This window comes from Brassica napus, chromosome C8 (assembly GCF_020379485.1).
Source record: "Brassica napus cultivar Da-Ae chromosome C8, Da-Ae, whole genome shotgun sequence".
In the NCBI taxonomy this organism is placed as follows: domain Eukaryota; kingdom Viridiplantae; phylum Streptophyta; class Magnoliopsida; order Brassicales; family Brassicaceae; genus Brassica; species Brassica napus.
Window position 1 is genome coordinate 33,529,091 of NC_063451.1, and position 18,380 is coordinate 33,547,470.

The window sequence follows — 18,380 nt, forward strand, 5'->3', positions numbered from 1 at the left end:
TACTGTATATTTTTTCATTGAATAGAATGTTTCAAACTTTCACACGTATTTGTATCTTCTTCTCAGAGCCGGCTCTAACCCATGGCAACATGGGCAATTGCCATGGGTCCAAAAAATTTTTTATGTTATTTTACTAATTAAAAAGGTCTATTTTTGTTTGTTAAATATCAATTAGTTGGTGAAATTATAATAAAAAAGCATATGATTAACTAAATATAATTTAAATACAATAAGAACAAAAAATTAACTTACACCATTTTCAATTTTTCAATTAACAAAATCTAATTTATACACAAAAACTCATTTTCAATTTTTTTTCTTTGAATACCAAATTTTTTTATTTAGTTCATGGAAATGAAATAAATAAAAGTTGAGAAAAAACTTATAAAAGGTCTTTATTTTATATTTCACCTTAGGTCATTAAATTTTTTAAGACGGCACTGCTTCTTCTATATATATATATATATATATTTTTTTTTTTGAATTATTATTTCATTATTAAAATCGTAACTATATATAAGATTAGTAAAATATTGTTTTATTGTCATATTTAAAGATATTGTAACATTTCACAAATTTAGAAAGTTTTAAAAAATTAAACTTTTCGCTTCATAGATTTATATTATCGAATAAATAATTAAATATTTAGTGTTTGTATAGTTTTTAAAATAAACTATATAGTTTAAAATTTGTTTTCATTGGTTTAAAGTAGTAAAGATTAATCATTGTTAGATAATATGATTTTTGTTATTAAAAAAAAATCTTTATAATTTTAAAAGTTAACATCGACAAATATTTAAATATTTAGCATATAGAGGTATAGTATTACAACATTAAATTATATTTATTTAATTTATACTATCTATAAATCCAGTGGATCATCTATTGTTTAAATCCAATTATTGATAGACTAATAAAAATTTCTGGTAGGCCCAAATTTAAATGGTAAGATTAGATATTAAATGTAACATGAGTTTCTAGGAATAGGTCCATTAGGTCAATTTTTAAAAAAATCACACATGAATCAAGGTTGTGACTTCTGTTTTAATATATAAGATTTTTCAATTAACAAAATCTAATTTATACACAAAAACTCATTTTCAATTTTTTTTCTTTGAATACCACAATTTTTTATTTAGTTCATGGAAATGAAATAAATAAAAGTTGAGAAAAAACTTATAAAAGGTCTTTATTTTATATTTCACCTTAGGTCATTAAATTTTTTAAGACGGCACTGCTTCTTCTATATATATATATATATATATATATATATATATTGAATTATTATTTCATTATTAAAATCGTAACTATATATAAGATTAGTAAAATGTTTTTTTATTGTCATATTTAAAGATATTGTAACATTTCACAAATTTAGAAAGTTTTAAAAAATTAAACTTTTCGCTTTATAGATTTATATTATCGAGTAAATAATTAAATATTTAGTTTTTGTATAGTTTTTAAAATAAACTATATAGTTTAAAATTTGTTTTCATTGGTTTAAAGTAGTAAAGATTAATCATTGTTAGATAATATGATTTTTGTTATTAAAAAAAATCTTTATAATTTTAAAAGTTAACATCGACAAATATTTAAATATTTAGCATATAGAGGTATAGTATTACAACATTAAATTATATTTATTTAATTTATACTATCTATAAAACCAGTGGATTATCTATTGTTTAAATCCAATTATTGATAGACTAATAAAAATTTCTGGTAGGCTCAAATTTAAATGGTAAGATTAGATATTAAATGTAACATGAGTTTCTAGGAATAGGTCCATTAGGTCAATTTTTAAAAAAATCACACATGAATCAAGGTTGTGACTTCTATTTTAATATATAAGATACCAAATATATATGTATAATATAAGAGAGTATATAAAAGATAATGTGGTCAGGTGGTAACAATGTTCTCACATTTTCTATCCAACCCGGATTCGAGTGGGGTTGATGACAATTTATCTTATATCAAAAAGTTAAATCATGTTTTTTGGATATTCAGGTATCCGTTTGATTCTCGGTTCGGTTATTCGGATATATAAATATAGGAACCATTCGGGTATTTAAAGGTTTTGGTCCGGTTTCGGATACGGGTAATTCGGTTCCAGTTCGATTTTTTGGTTCCGGCTTTTTTTCCCAGCGCTACAGTATGCGTTATGGCATCGCATGTGGAAGTTATGGCATGGGCTCGTGAAGCCCACGTGACTGCATTCTTTGTTCAAATTTTTTTTTTTTTTGATAAAAAAAATATTACAAAACTTATTTTCTTTGTTCAAATATGACATGTTAAATTGTTAATGTGTTTCTTTCTTTTTTTTGAGAAAGATTTTTTTTTTTTTATCAAAGAAAGATAATGTGTGTTCTTTCTTACTTTCTAGGAAAATGAAGTATAATAAGGATCTGGACCCATACCAAACAACGGGGGATATAATCCCCTATTAGTGAAGCTACCATCCGTTGTAGCATTATATAAACAACCGACAAGGTTGCTAATTGTTATAGATATTGGTGATCTAAATCTTATCGAGATCAACTCATAAATCTCAAAATCTAATAATTTATTTCTTGAGTAAGAGCATATTGCATATATATGGTCGATGGTAAATACGACAAGTTCTGGCTGGGTCGTATGCAACTAAGAACACCATTGATTGCAAATTACAAATCTCTGAACACATGAATATCAACTAAAATTCTCAAAATCATTTGTATGTGTCGATTTTATTATTTTTACTTGGTGTATACCATATTTTATACAAGCCGACGACCAAAACATTGCTCCTCACATGTAAGGATTTCTCTGTCGCCACGGGCGGGTTTTCCGCGTTTCATACAAATAAGGGAACAAGATCGATATTATGTGTTGAACAAAAAAAGAAACAAAAGATGTGCTGTTAGATATATCTCTTATATATTAAAGAGAAACACTGTAATAAATACGTTTACACTAAACTGAACATATGTCACGTGTTGAACCATTGTAATAAATGCGTTCACATTAAACTGGACACATGTCACGTATAGAAGCATTGTAATAAATACGTTTACACTAAAATAGACATATGTCACATATATAGAACTTCTCAGCCAAACTCTACATAAATATGTTCACATTATGTACTTTACGTTTTTTTAAAATAAAACTCACATGAATAGTTCTTCTTTACGTTATTTTTACTGTCTACGAATAGAGCTGAACAAATTATTCATAAATTTTGATTCGATTCGTTATCCATTTTGATTCGAACCGAAAAATCCGGATATCAGTTATGCTACGAAGCAAATCCCCTATATATTAATCCTGGAGCATTACAACATATTTTCGTAGCCACGTGTCATCACGAGAATGATTCTTAGAATTGTTAGAATGATAAGTTGGTCCATATAAACATATACTATGCTTTTCATTAAACTAACTATCAAATTAATTAATAGTGTACAAAATAATATTTTTTCTTTCCTTAAATAAAAACTACAGAATTACCTAATATGGTTAACATATATATGACAATTAATGATTATGAATAATACATTTCTGATAAAAAAATCTAACCTCTCTATTTTTTGTTTAATTTTATACTATTAAATTAAATTAAACAATCACATTAAGCATATAATAAAAAAATAGTTTTTTTCTTATATGTTATATTTAAAAATTTTTAAAACGACTATAAATTACAAAAAATGGTAAAAATCCCGCATTGAAAATTTTGTGATCAATGATTTAACTTTTTTTTCAAGAAAGATATAAATGATAATATTGCATAGGGGTGGGCGTTCAGATTTGTATCGGATATTTCAATATAAATTTATAGAACCTGTTCGATATTTTATGTTCGGGTTCAGATATTTTGGGCCGGGTTCGGATATTTAAATTTCGAAGAAAAAGTAAATAAATTATTATTTTTGTTTAAGTTTTTTTATTTAAAATAGATTTTAACTTAACTGGTTTTCTAATTTTTAAAAGATTAAACTATTAAAATAGAAAGACACTAATTTAGTTGTTGTTTTGAAATTTTAGATGCAACTTTTGACAATGCAACAAACAAGAGCTTCATATGTATTTTAAGTGAGTAGCAAATAATTTTGTCCATAATTATATGTATATTATCTAATTTTGAAAAATAAGCATCATTAATATATATAAATATTTTGAATAAAATGAGAGAAATGAACTAGAAATATAGAGTTAAGTATACTTATGTTTGGTTATCTTCGGATATCCATTCGGATTCGGGTATTACCCGTTCGGATTCAAATATTACCCGAACTAGTGAAATAAGTAATTTGTTTTGTTGTTCTAATTAGATGATTTATACACCGAGTTGGTGAATATATACTAGACAGACATTTATATTTCGAGTCTGCACTTATATTCTATAACAGTTTGATATATTAGATTTGAACACTAACCTGTTAATATAGTTTGCCAGTGATTTTTTTTCAAAATTTTGATTCTTAGATATATATATGGAGTGAAGCTAATTTTTATAGATGTCCATTTTTTTTAATTGATACTTATGTAATTCATTGAATTCATAAAAGAAGTTAAAAAAAGAAACTTAATTTATATCAATGAAACAAAGACGAGAACGAAAGTAGAATTCTATAGAGGTAGAAAATGAAATCACTTATGGAGAGTCAATAGTAAGCAATTCGTCATTATACAATCGATGTTGCCTATTTGGTTTTGGTGAATTGTGTTAGCCGCAAAACTTAATTTCATTTTTTTGCATATAAAGAAGTCTTAAAAATAATTAAAATAAGATGTAATATGTTAACTCTTTAACAACTATGATATATTTAAGAGACCAACATTTGTATTCATCATTTTATAATCGATAAAGATTGTAGTGTTGCAAAATGTTAAAACCATTTAATAAACAAACATTATTATAACAACTCACCCCGCGCATGCGCGCGGATTATCATCTAGTCAAATACTAAACTGCAATATTCTTTAAAAAACAAATCACAAATATCAATATTTATAGGAACGGATATCCAATTTAATCTGTTATATGCATATATATATATACATATATTTAAAGAATAATATATAAGTTATGTATTATAGTTTATATAAATTTTACAATATTTTTGTTTTAAAATAATTTCATTTTAAGAATTTTATTTTTCATGTATTATTTTGAAAAAATGTAATTTAATATTAATTAACAGTATTTTTATATATTTATCAACCATCTTTATATACTTTTACATACACATACATGTGCACATTGACGTGACCACCTTATAACTAAGTATTTACCACAACTGAAATATCTAATTTTTTTGGAAGTTAAAATATTCTTTTTCTTAATGCTTCTTTCACTATCGACCAAAATGTAGTAAAATGATTTGTCTTAATAATTTTCTTTTCTTTTTTTAACTATTATCCGTTTAGAAACTATAATATGAAATCATTGGTTCGACATCACGACTATCTAAGATTCATAACATGAAAACAAACAAAGAATAGTAATTTTTGATTATCACAGGAAAAACAAAAACAAAAACATCAAATATTTTAACTGAACAAACCAAATAAATATTGATTTAAAATGATAGTTATATTTTAGATAAAAACAAAAAACAACCTAAAACCGAACATATATCCAGATAATAACTTTTCTATAGTTTCAATTATTTCGTTCGTATACTACCAACAAAGCACATGGCATTTTCAAATTATTATCTTGAGAATATTAGTTATATATATATACTAGGGGTATTCCGACGCTACGCGCCGGGTTCATATGCTTTGTTGTCTAATAAGTTGTTAAAAGATTTGTTGTCTAATAAGTTGTTAAAGGATTTGTTGATCCATTGAACCAATAATACCTTCCTATCTAGTGGTTGGTCCGCGCTTTGTGCGAAAAAATTATTTATTTTATAATACTTTGATTAATATATGTTTTATTTATATGATATCCCTTGTTTAAGTTGTATAACTATATACTTTTATTTTTATAGCAGTTGTGGATTTAGGTTTAAATTTTTTTTGGAAATCATGACATAATTTTAAAAAATAATTATCCGTTTATTTAGATAGAATATTCCAAAATCTCTTGTTTATATCATAAAAGTATATCTCTTGTTCCATTTTGTTTTTCTAACTATAATTTTTTAAAATCTTGTTTTGATTAACTATTAAATTTTCATTATGATTTTGTATCAATATCTTATTAATTTCACTTAACTTGAATTTCATGATTTAAAATAAAAATCGATCAGACTAACTGTTTTTTATTTTATTTTTGTTTGTCCTGGTTTTAATGGAACTTGTAAAAAGTACATTGCGAATGAATTATTATATTATCTTCTTTTATGAAATTAAACTTTATATTCTTGAAATTTATGTTTTGGATTATATTATCTATTTGTAGTTATTATTTTTTTTGGTTTATATGCTGTTTTTGTTTCCCTAACTATTTTTATTGTGGTTTTCTATAAATTTTAATTTTCTCTAATTTTAGGCTTGGTAACCAATAAAAGATTAAATTTTTACTACGCATAAACACTGACATAACTTATCTTACCAATCTGAAGTGGTTAAGCCCACTAAAATAATTACAGCTAGTGCGAAGGTTTACACAGCTCAAAACCTTAAATATACATAACCTAAATGAGGTGTACCCAAAAAATTCAGGGGATTACTTTGTTAGGTTTAGTGCTGTAGATGACGTCCATAATTTAAAAATAATTTAAATTAAATAATGCTCATAACAAACTCAACTATTTAAATGGCATTGTACCAAATAAAAGATAAAGTACATAAAAACATTTTGGTGCCAAGTAAAAGTATGTGGATTACAGCATTATTGAAGGAAAACATAAAACTTTGAAACAAACAATGGGACTGAACTTTGCAAATTCCAAGTCTCCATAGTTGGAGTGATCAGTATTTGCGAGCTTACATTGAACTGGGGGCCTTTTCATCATTAACTGGAGTCTCGGTGGAGGTCATGACTGAATCAGTATGTGCAGGCTCTGGGTCGGTGCTGGCTGGACATCCTTCAATAATTGGAACATCATCTGGCCCGTTTGTGTGATCCGAACAAATGCTTTTCACCACTGGATTTGGGACCATAGAAAGTTTAACAGCTACAGCCATATCATCACTTGGGTGGTGCTATATAAGAAACTCCACCATATTTGGAAGATATACCAGAGGAATCACTCTCTACTCTATAGAGCCTGCATTTGTATGTTTAATGTGGGAACTAACGCCGTAATAATCGTGAAATAGTAACTAATTATAGGAAGAAATAACTGACTTTTTTAAGAAACACTGAGTGGTTTGGCTTCCATGATAAAAGTAGAAGTGTGTCCTTAATGTGGTTTTGAGGAATAAATGATCTGCACAATAATTTGGAATTTATGTTGGTTGCAGTCATGACCTTTGTCTCCACATCCAAGAGGACTAACTTGTCATGCAACCTTATCAAACACATTGACACACAGTGGTTGACCTGCAGAGGTTGATGAGGTTTATCAGTAAGAAACATCTATCAAGTTAAATAAAACTTTAAAAACTTAAAACTTAATGGTGCTTGTGTAGGGGACGGCTACGAAACTGTCCAGCTGGATAGTGATCATAACACGCTGTATCGACTCGTTTTCGTCATTGTAGATGGTGTTTATACTCCTATCCTGACCATAATATCTGAAACGTACATAATTTTAACATACATCCGAAACCGAGGTAGTATAATGGAAGTGGATAATTGAAAAATGAAGATTAACCACATACCGGACAAATCTATGTTGGTGTCAGTGAGAGCCCTTAGCTGCTCATAATTGCAAAACCTGATTATTTCCGCAGGGTCGACAACCTCGACAAAGCTGGAATGCTCGGTAAATCGAATAGAGACAGGAGAGGCGCACAGTTTGAAGTGGTTATTGCTTCTAGCAATATAGAAAATACTAAGCTCGTAGACAGCGCCTTCACTGAGTAGATTTTTAAAAGTGTAGAGCCGAGGTGCGGTGATAGTACTTTGTATTAGCGTCGACTGCAAATGAAAACAATGGGGATTTTAGGCAGACCGAGCAGACCGAATCATAGGACTGGGCAAGAATACTCGCTACTTTTCTTATACCCGCTACTTGACCCGTACTCGCCTCGTTTTTTCGAGTACTCGTCGTTGCCAAGTCAAGTATCAAGTCGATGAGTTTTGCTACTTGCAAGTACAAGGCAAGTAACAAGTATCACAAAAAAAAGTTACGACTCGACTTGATATTACTCGTTACTTGTTTTACGACTAAAAAAATGATAACTAAACTATAAAAACTAAAGCCCTAAACAAATATTTCTTTGTTGTAAGAAGTAAACAATACTTTCTTATCGAATTCCATCTTTTTTTATATTAGGTGAAAATATTTTATTTAAAATAACTCTCGTGTTTTTTACCAAGTCGAGTAAATAAAACAAACTTTCAAAAATTTCTCTCGTAAAATATTATCTATCAAGTAAGTTTTAGAAATTTGAAAATATATCCAAGTAATTAATAAATACTTGTAAGTAGCAAGTAATCGAACAAGGCAAGTAACTTGCAATTAACATATTTTTGGATAAGTACTCGAAATAACAAGTACTCGTTTCTGATAAGTCAAGTATAAGTCGAAAAATTCGTTACTCGTTCAAGGCAAACCAAATATTAAGTATACATAAAAAAAAGCAAATACCCATCTTATGCCCACCCCTACCGTATCATGTGTTTGTCAAATCAAGTTTTTTCATAAAATAAATTCAGATTATCAGTACTTTCTTAAGCAATACCATGTCCACCCTCCCCCATAAGCTCGCCTCCTTTCTTCAAAGTACCGACTCCCCAGAATCGAAGAAGACGTGTCACCACCACGTCCTTAAAACGACCGGTCTCCAAGTTGGAAAGGTACAATTGGGAAATCTCCATTATTGTTAGCTTCAGTTTGGTGAGAAAACGAACCTCCTTCAAAAAGAGAATTGGAATAGAGACTTAAACTGAGAATGATATTGAAGTGGAGATGAGAGTAACGAAACCATAAATTTGGATCTTAGGAGTTACAAAAAAAAGGTTTTTAAGAGAACGGTAGTAGAAGAAGGTGAAAGGGTCTTTTTTTTTAGCAATACGGTGAAAAGATATTTAGATTCGGTTTGGGCCAAGAAAAGTATAATAACCCAGATCCATAAGCAATTATATTTCGAATAGGGTAAAAAATTGAAGCTGCCACGTGGCAACAAAGCCCCACTCTCCAGAATGACGTGGACAGTCTAAAAAGACAAATACTTCAACTTTATAGTTATAGATATTATGTCTACGTGTACCTATTTAAGATAATAATCTACGACCGGTATATGATAAACCAGTAACAATAGATTGAATATGTCTATGATAATTATAAAATGATAATTGATAGTTTCTCAGTTGACGACATTTTTTGGATTTTAAATTGCTACTATTGAGAAGTTGACAAAAACGAAATACTACTACTGCTAAAGTATACATTCTTTCAAAATGATTGGACTATTATAGATTTCTCCAATCGAAAGAAATAAAATGACTAATGTATGCAGATTTCTAACAATCGTTGCATCATATGACATGGCTCATAATGTAATACACCTACAATCTTGCCCACATTATAGCATAAGCATGTGCGTTTATAATTGAACCTGAAATATGAATCCGTATTCGACTCAAAACCCAAAATATGATAAGAATTGTATTAGAGAAATATCCGAATGAAGCCTAAGAACTGTGTTTTGAATATTGAGCACTACCTGAACGAAATCCGATTTTCTTTTTGTCGACATTTTCAACAGATGAAAACCCATTTGTTTTCTCTTTTTTCTTCTAACAAGAAACACATGTTTGATGAAGAGATGAGAAATTACGGTGCTGAATATTGCAACTGAAATCAATCTTTTACTTAGCTCGGAGTAATGTAAATATATAAATTATTTTGGAGAGAGATAACTTTTGTACCAGATTTTTTGTTCATTCAAAAACTCTCAAATATTTTTGGATATTTGGATAGTATGTTCATTGCAAATCCAAATTTGAATATTTTCGTAAATCTGTAAACATCAAACATTTTCAACATCCATTAACTTTCAGTGAAAGCTGCGTGTGTATCCATGGTTAATATTTTTGTATACTACAAAAGAATTGTCAAACTTTATGAGATGTACAGATTTACGGATAAAATTAACTCTTACATTTGTATGGAACACATGCAGTTTTCATTGACATTACATGATGATATATTTTTATATCTATGTATATAGTAGCTATTGCAAATCAAAATTTGGACAGAGTGCACTTAACTAGTAACACTCTACCCAAACAAAAAAAATTGCAACAATACAAATATGAATAATTAAATAAAACATAGTTATATGAAAACACAAATATAGTGATATAAATATTTTGGAAAATGTTGGTACGTTTTCCAAAATATTAAAAAAAAATGGATTATTTATATAAATGTGAAGATTTGTTGTGTCTAAAACTTGGGACGAAGAATTAATTTCATCGTTCATCAGGTACACGGTCGGTCCATGAAACCCGGAAAACCCAGTTAGAGACAGTCCTCTTCCTCAAACGCTTGATCCTTTCATGACTGCTTTTTGAAATCAGTCTGTTACTATCTGTTGACTCTACGTATTCTTTGAGCCTTTTCATCGCCAAATCGAGTGTCTCTTCACTCATATTGGCGAAACAAACCCTAAACCAACCCGGTTCAGTACAATGGCACGATGAACCGGGTGAAATATTTAGTTTCACTTCGTACACAATCTTCTTCCATAGCTCAAGCTCTGCTTCGAAAGTGTTTGTGTCCAAGAGATGCCTCATGTCGACCCAACAAAACAAACCAGCGTTGCTTTTAAGGCAAGTAACTCCTGCGGCTTCAAGACCGGACACGAGTTGCTTTTGACGAATCTTGAGTCTTTTCTTGTTTTCGTTGAGGTATGTACCTGTGAACTTCTTGTCTGAAAGCAATGCAGAGAGAAGGTATTGTGTTTGGGAAGAAACGAGGCCGAAACTCGACATTTTCGTCGCAGCCGAAACAACCATTTCGTCGTTGGAGTATATTGCTCCAACGCGAAAACCGGGTAAACCGAGATCTTTGGAAAGACTGTAAACGACATGAACTCTTTTGGAGACTTCGCTGTCCTCGAGTTTCTTGTCTTTTAAGACATCCATGACGCTAACGAATTGTTCAAACCCAAACACGGTACCTGAATAGATCTCGTCGCTTATGAGATGAATGTTTTTGGAGGTGATGAAGTCAACGAGAAGGTTAAGTTCTCTTCTGGTCAACATTGTGCCAAGTGGGTTAGATGGGTTGGTAACAAGAATCCCTTTGACGTTAAGATCAAGCTTTTGAGCTTGTTGATAAGCTTGTTGAAGAGCTGACTCTGTTATTTGGAATCCATTAGAGCTGGAGCAGTGAATCGGTACAATCTCTGCACCGGTTCTCCATTTCAAATCTCTGTCGAATCTGTACACATAAGGGAAACAAATGTCAACTCAGGTTTTTTGGGAGACAAGAAAATAAAATATCAAATATGAAAAATTATGGTGTAGAAATTACCCTGGATAGTAAGGAGTGGGTAAAAGGAAAGCATCTCCAGGTTCTGCTAGACAAAACATGAGAGTTTCGTTGGCAGATGTTGAACCAGCAGCTAGAACAATCTTTCGTGGGTCAAATGTTACTCTATTCCCTCTTATTTCCTCCATAAACTCTGCCAAAGCCTATATGGACAGGTAGACCCCATTAGTTTTACTTGCGTCTTCAACTATATTGTGTAATATGAAGGAGAAAGTTTTTAATTGCTTACTTTCTTGAATTCTGGTAGGCCATGATAATCTTGGAAGAGAGCAAGCTCTTTGAAAATAGATTGGCCGTCCTTCTTGAGTCCGGCTGCGTCTGGATTCTTAGCTAACCATGTCTCTATGAGATCAAAACATAGCTGCATATAAAGAACATCATATTAAGTACCAGAAACGATAGACTAAATTTTTGCCATTGGTCGAAAAACCAAACTTATATATTTACCTGATTTTCAGCAAGACCCATTTGAACAATCCCATTAGGGTTCTTGATTTCGTCGTATGGGTTCTTCTCGTATTCTTCCCATCCCAAGAAGTAAGATGAGTCTTGTCCATGAGCATTGCTTGTCACTTTTGTCGACAGCTGTTTCATTTTTAAATTACAAAAATAATTTTTGGGTTGAACGAAAGATGAACAATGAAGATATATAAGAAATCGGTTGTTAAAGAGAAATGATGTATTAGGGTTTAGTTAGTTGGTGAAGAGTGAGATGTGGAATGTAGATGCTTGAGGTATGTGGGAGGTATATATATTGTTTTCTCTTTGAAAAATTGTCTCGCCATGTGAGAGACAACTTCCGTTTTTACTTGACTAATCTAATAATTTATCAGCTATCATTTATTGTCTTTATGAACTTAAATATTCAAGATTTGGTCCTAAAGAATATTCAAATTTTCTTCACTTTGTTGTTTTAGCTATATGAATTATTATATAAACTGACATTTTGCTTATGTTATACAAGTCTGAACATATCTTTTTGAATCTAAACAGATCTTTAAGTGTCTTTCTGTATAACGTTCAAATTGCAAAAGACATCAAATATTCCATTTTTAGATTTATAGAATGGCCTATTAAAAAAGGAAGAAGTAGACTAAAATGTCATAAAATTAGGAGTAGAAAATAATACACCGGCTAATAAAAACGCTAAAAATGACACCGGATAAAAATGGTAAAAGTTAGACTAAAATTTTGTAAGTTTTACATTTGGTCCAATAAACGCGTTTTCCGTCACCGCCCATACCGGACACCGGATTAGCGACCAAATATATTTGTAGATCGAATGTCATGACGATGTGTTGGGGGTACACCTCGTTTTTGGCGAGTTGTCTGGAATGTGTGTATTTTATACTCTGAGTAGTTTTTTGGCAGAAATGTTAATGATAGTTACGGTTAAAAAACGTTTTGAACTGATTTTTTCAGACCTTCGAAAATGTATTAATAAAAAACTAGGATAGGGCTTAATATGTAAAATATGATTATGGCACAATCAATATAATAATGTTAATTAAGTTTTTCAGAACTCACTAATATGCAAATGTCATTATCCATGTTCGTATCTAAATTTTTTATTTGTTTATAAAATCCATATCTAAATTAGTTGCTGGAAACAGATTACTATAGCAAGACCGAGTTGGATATTTTTTAAATTTGCTACCTTAAATAATTGATAAGCCGAAGAAAACGTAAACCATATTTACCGACAGAAAAGGAATTTGCTCAACGCATATCACATATAATGTATGATGACAGACTATAATAATCAAGCTAAATATATATAACATAACAAGAAAATAAGGTGAAAGATTTTGAAAGTTGAAATCAATATCTATAGCCGCTGGATGTCCAGATTTTCAGGGGTCGTAGTTCGTTCCTAAGTTTGATTAGTCAAATAACTAAATGATGTTTGTGACAAAAAAAAAAAAAAAAAAAAAAATAATAATAACTAAATGATGCGAATATTCATTATTACTATTCCTGCCAGACATATAGAAATTGAAACAATTTAAAGAACAAAAAAGTTGTTAATATTATGAGATTTCATCCATATCTGCAACGAAAACTCTTCTTTTACTTACAAAAAGATATGTATAGTTGGAGTTAATCATCGAATTTTATTTAGTGTAGGAATTTTATTTTATTTACTTAGTTGGAGAGTTATAAAAACACATACATTGGTTTCATATGATGAACATTCATATGTGCTGCATCTCTTTGAGATTTGGAATGTCCACATTGTTGGAACTCGTTTTTGACAAAATGGTTTTGGACCATTTATTGATAAGTTTTGGAACGAAGACGTTCGTCAGAATAACCGAATGTTTGACACTATGAAATAGTGTAATCATATGTCAAAAAACGAAATTCGTTGGAATGAGAAATGAAAGTCTAATGTGGATTATTTATAAAATATATCACATTAGAAATATGAGTTTTACTTCCTATTTTATTTAAAGTGGAGAAAATACATTAAAGTTTAAGACTTTGATTGTATAAGAAAAGATATTTGGACCATACATAAATTTCATGTTTTATAATTTAGTAAATGGGTCAACAGAATAAAAGAATTTATCTTTTATATTGAAATGGTCAACATGAGTCATGGAATGAATGCAAAGTTAATTTTGTATTTGTAACATCTCCATGAATGCACGTCCATGTTGTAATGAGAAAATAATTCTCAATTTCCACATTGAATACCATACGTTTTGGTCGGAGGCAAACGTAGGGTTTGGTCAGTGGACTATATAATAGTCACTGCTCTTTTCATTCGAAAACACACACACATCCAAGACAAACAAAACCACTTTCTCCTATTTTTTTTTTATCCGAGAGTATAACATAGAAATAGGTTCGACAGGCTTTGGTTCTCAAGTGCTGTGAGACTGAAGATTTGTGAGACTGAAGATATAGGCAGTTGTATCATGGGATTCTTAAACGTATCAAACCAGCACACTACGGGCGTTTAAAGGATTAAGGAAAGAGATCTAATCTCGACTCTGCTTCAACCTAGTTCTTTTCCAACTAAGGTATTATATTGTTGTATTTTTTTATTCATGTTATTTGCAATTTTTTTTTTTTTGCTTTACATATCAAATTTGCCTTTTTAGTAAATTTGGTGCCTACACACATGTTAATTTTAAAAAATATATAAATCTGAAAAAATTTAACAATATTTATAGATAACGTATGGGAACAGCCGTAAAAGCATTATGGAACATGATATCAATTTGTAAATACAAATTATTTGAAATTTATAGCAAAAAGACGTTATAATTATTAACACAAACAAATTCATATAATTTGATTATCCATATGAAAATGTAAGAAAGAAAATCATTATAAGAAAATTGGCATTGTTTTGGTTTGATTCATGCACTTTGTTTGGGGGCGCTTCTAATCTTTTCTTAGGTGAATTTGGACCCTTGCATCTTCGAATTGTAAGGATGCTAAAACAATTGAGGCAGTAAGTTGCAAGACCGTGTTGGTATCACTCTCGGGCCAAAGTTAACAAAATAAGTCTTGATATGATGTTAAAAAATGGATTTGTATATCATATGATCTGATTGGTTCTGAGAAAAACGCACTTATTGCTAGAAAATAAACTAACAACTATCACATTGATTGATCTAGAATGCATTCAAATTAATAATAGGGATAGCCAAATCATTTGTTACCCAAATACTGTGTAAATTGTTTGGACCAACTTCAAACTCAAATTTTCCGTGGTTGTAACTTTGTTTTAAAAAAATTTGAACTCCGAAAGAGTGTGGCAGCACATTCATAGATTTTATCTATTACTTGGCCACAGCCATGCGGGTATGATGTTAAATTTTATGTGCTTCTAGCTCGTAATTAAATAAAAATAAATATAATGATCCATGTTTATTATACAGTACTAGAATTCCATTATAGCTTTTTGGTTTATAACTTTAACAGTAAAAGATTAGAATGGTGTATGCAAGTTCTGATCCATCAGAGCCTCTTCTTATTCATTGTCTTTACGTGTGATGTACACTTGAAGAAAATCTGCGGTAGATAGTTTATCCGTTGAATAGCAATGCCACCAGAAAAGTTACCAATGCATCTTTTGTATTCCTTGTTACTATAAAGATAAAATTTTAATTTTAATTTTTATTGAATAGATGATGCTACTAGGATTTTTTTTTTTAATTTAGCATCAGAAGAATATTTTAAAATATAATAATTTAGTACATATATAAATATAATAAAATATAACATATCATTCTTTTGAGTTTTCAAAATTTATGGTTTAATACTATATGCTACTTAGCATTCTAAATGCTCTTTAAGTATTACTAGATTCTGACCCATCCTTTCAAGGCCGGGTATATTTTTTATTTAAAATATATTTTGAAAAATTTAATTTTTATATTTGTATTTTTATTGTAATCATATTTGTGTTTAATATTAATTTAATTTAATATAATATTTTGTAACTATATTAATAAACATATATTGAATTATATATTTTGATGAAATACACTTATGTCATATGTATTTCAGAAATTATTTTTTACATTTATTCCTAAAGGTTGCGACAAATTATATTTTTTTAATACTTAACATAATTAGTCAAGACTATCTGTATCCAAAAAACTTGTTTCAGAATCGACCCGAAAATCAAAATCTCATACTCTATTAGACATGGCTTATATTCGAGCGGTTCTTAGGAGGTGTTATTAGTTTATATATTTTGATTGATTTAAAAATCCATGTAGTATTTATAAATCCAAGTAAAATATGCAGATTTTTAAATTTTCCGGATTAGTATTTACAAATCCGGAGGTTTTCCTTCGGATTTGAGTCTTTGTATTTTAACAAAAAAACCTTAAAAAATCCATTCAAATCCATTATAAAATCAAATTTAATAGTAAATTCGTACGATTGAATAACACTTGATTTGATATAGAATTTATAAATCATTAAACCAATAACACATGATTTCAATACAAATTTGAAATCATAGAACCAATAACACTAGATTTAATTCGGATTTTCAAATCCATTAAAATACAACAACCAATAACCCTCACTTAAAGTGTTATATCCGAAAACCAATATCAAACTCAACCCGCACCAAAAACCGAACAATTTTTTGAAACATATTTTAAAATATAAATTTAATATATTCTGCTATATATATATAATGGAATTTAATATTTCAAGTTGTAATTCTTGATCTTTAGTGAGGACTTAGATATTCTTTTCATTTGACTCTGAACTACATGATGAACTATTTAGTTCATCAACCAAATAGGTTAATATGGTCTTCAGTGACTTTAAGTAAAATCACATTTAATAAATATTTTTTAATCGAATAAACTATTTAAAACCCGTTAACCTAAATGAGTTTGTATGAATATTTATTTCTATTAAAAGCCCACTTTGCTTTGTTAAACCTTATTTTAACATCAAGTGCTTTGTTAATTGATAAATATAATGTCTATGTAAAATATTCAAATTTGAATAAATTAATATATAGTTGAATAAATTCTAATTTTTTAAGCTGAGATGTAAGTTATGTTGTTGTAGTGTGCTAATGATTTTTGAAAAAATATATCAAAGTTTATTATAATTAAATATTATTATGTAATAGTCGGTGAAAATAATATATATTTTCTTTCATAATATTAGGGGTGAAAATAAAAAGTGAAATTACTATAAGTGTTTTATTTTGTATTTATTAACAAATATAAAGTGTGTATAATATAATAATTAAATTTTATACTTAGAGTGCAGTGGGTACCGCCGGTTACAAAAAATATAATTGATATTTTGACTATTAATAGGAAAAGAAAAAATAAAATGGGTCCTGCCAGTTACAAATAAAATGCAATTCGTCTGCTTCCTGTAGAAAAATTATGGAACTTATAATTAATTTTAGATTCAGTTATATAAAATTAATTAGTTGGACATAACATTTTATCAACCGGTTAGGTTGTTGTTTTAATAGAATAGATGTTTTTTTATTATTCATAAACAATTATTAAAAGATTTTTAAAAAAATTCGAAGACTCATTGGGGGTGATTGGTTGGACTGTAACCATAGAAAATTTACTTTAGAATTTTTTCTGTAGGAGTTTTTTATTTAGATTTAAGGAATGTATCTTTAAAATTTTCTACGGCTAAAAATGTAGCTTTAGAAAATAAGATTTTTACAACCATTTTTTGTGTTGTAGCTTTAAAAACCAAGATAAAACTTGATTGGTAGCATTTAAGGCTATAGATGAAAATTAAAGTTAAAGTCACTTCCTACTACGGCCCAACCAATCACCTCATTTGTTCAATGGTTTTATATAGAGTTTTTGGTAGAGAATTTACATTTAAAATATATAAAAATTGCAAATAATTATATATATTTTATTTACCAGTATAAAATTTGATATTATATACAAAAATTAAAAAAAAAAAAGTTTATCGTTAAATATTTTTTAACCTTAAAATATATTCAACATTGAAAATATAAAAGTTCTCTAGGATACTCCTTTTTAATTTATCTTCACAAAAATAGTTTTCGATGAAAAATGACCAAAATAAATTTTATTAAATGGTAAAAATGTAATCTAAACTTAGGGTTTTGGGAATAAGGTTTCAAATTTTTAAAAATAAAATAAAAATAAAAAATTTTAAAATAAAAGACAATTCTCTCAAATAACATTTTTAAGTCTTTGTCACAAAAATAGATATCGAGGAAAAAAATAACCAAAATACAAAATACATTAAAAATAAACAAAATAACCAAAAAAA

The 18,380-nt window shown here is 28.8% G+C and overlaps 1 protein-coding gene across 1 annotated transcript; it reads right to left on the reverse strand.

Moving 5' to 3' along the window:
• Positions 1-6,700: 6,700 nt before the first annotated feature.
• LOC106449687 (1-aminocyclopropane-1-carboxylate synthase 9) lies at positions 6,701-13,514 on the reverse strand. Its single transcript, XM_013891414.3, has 7 exons — positions 12,057-13,514; positions 11,839-11,970; positions 11,592-11,752; positions 8,791-11,498; positions 7,765-8,023; positions 7,289-7,677; positions 6,701-7,208 (listed from the first exon to the last, which is right to left on the reverse strand). The coding sequence occupies exons 1-4, from the start codon at positions 12,201-12,203 to the stop codon at positions 10,526-10,528; spliced, it is 1,413 nt and encodes a 470-aa protein (XP_013746868.1). The 5' UTR covers positions 12,204-13,514; the 3' UTR covers positions 6,701-7,208; positions 7,289-7,677; positions 7,765-8,023; positions 8,791-10,525.
• Between the last annotated feature and the right edge of the window lie 4,866 nt (positions 13,515-18,380).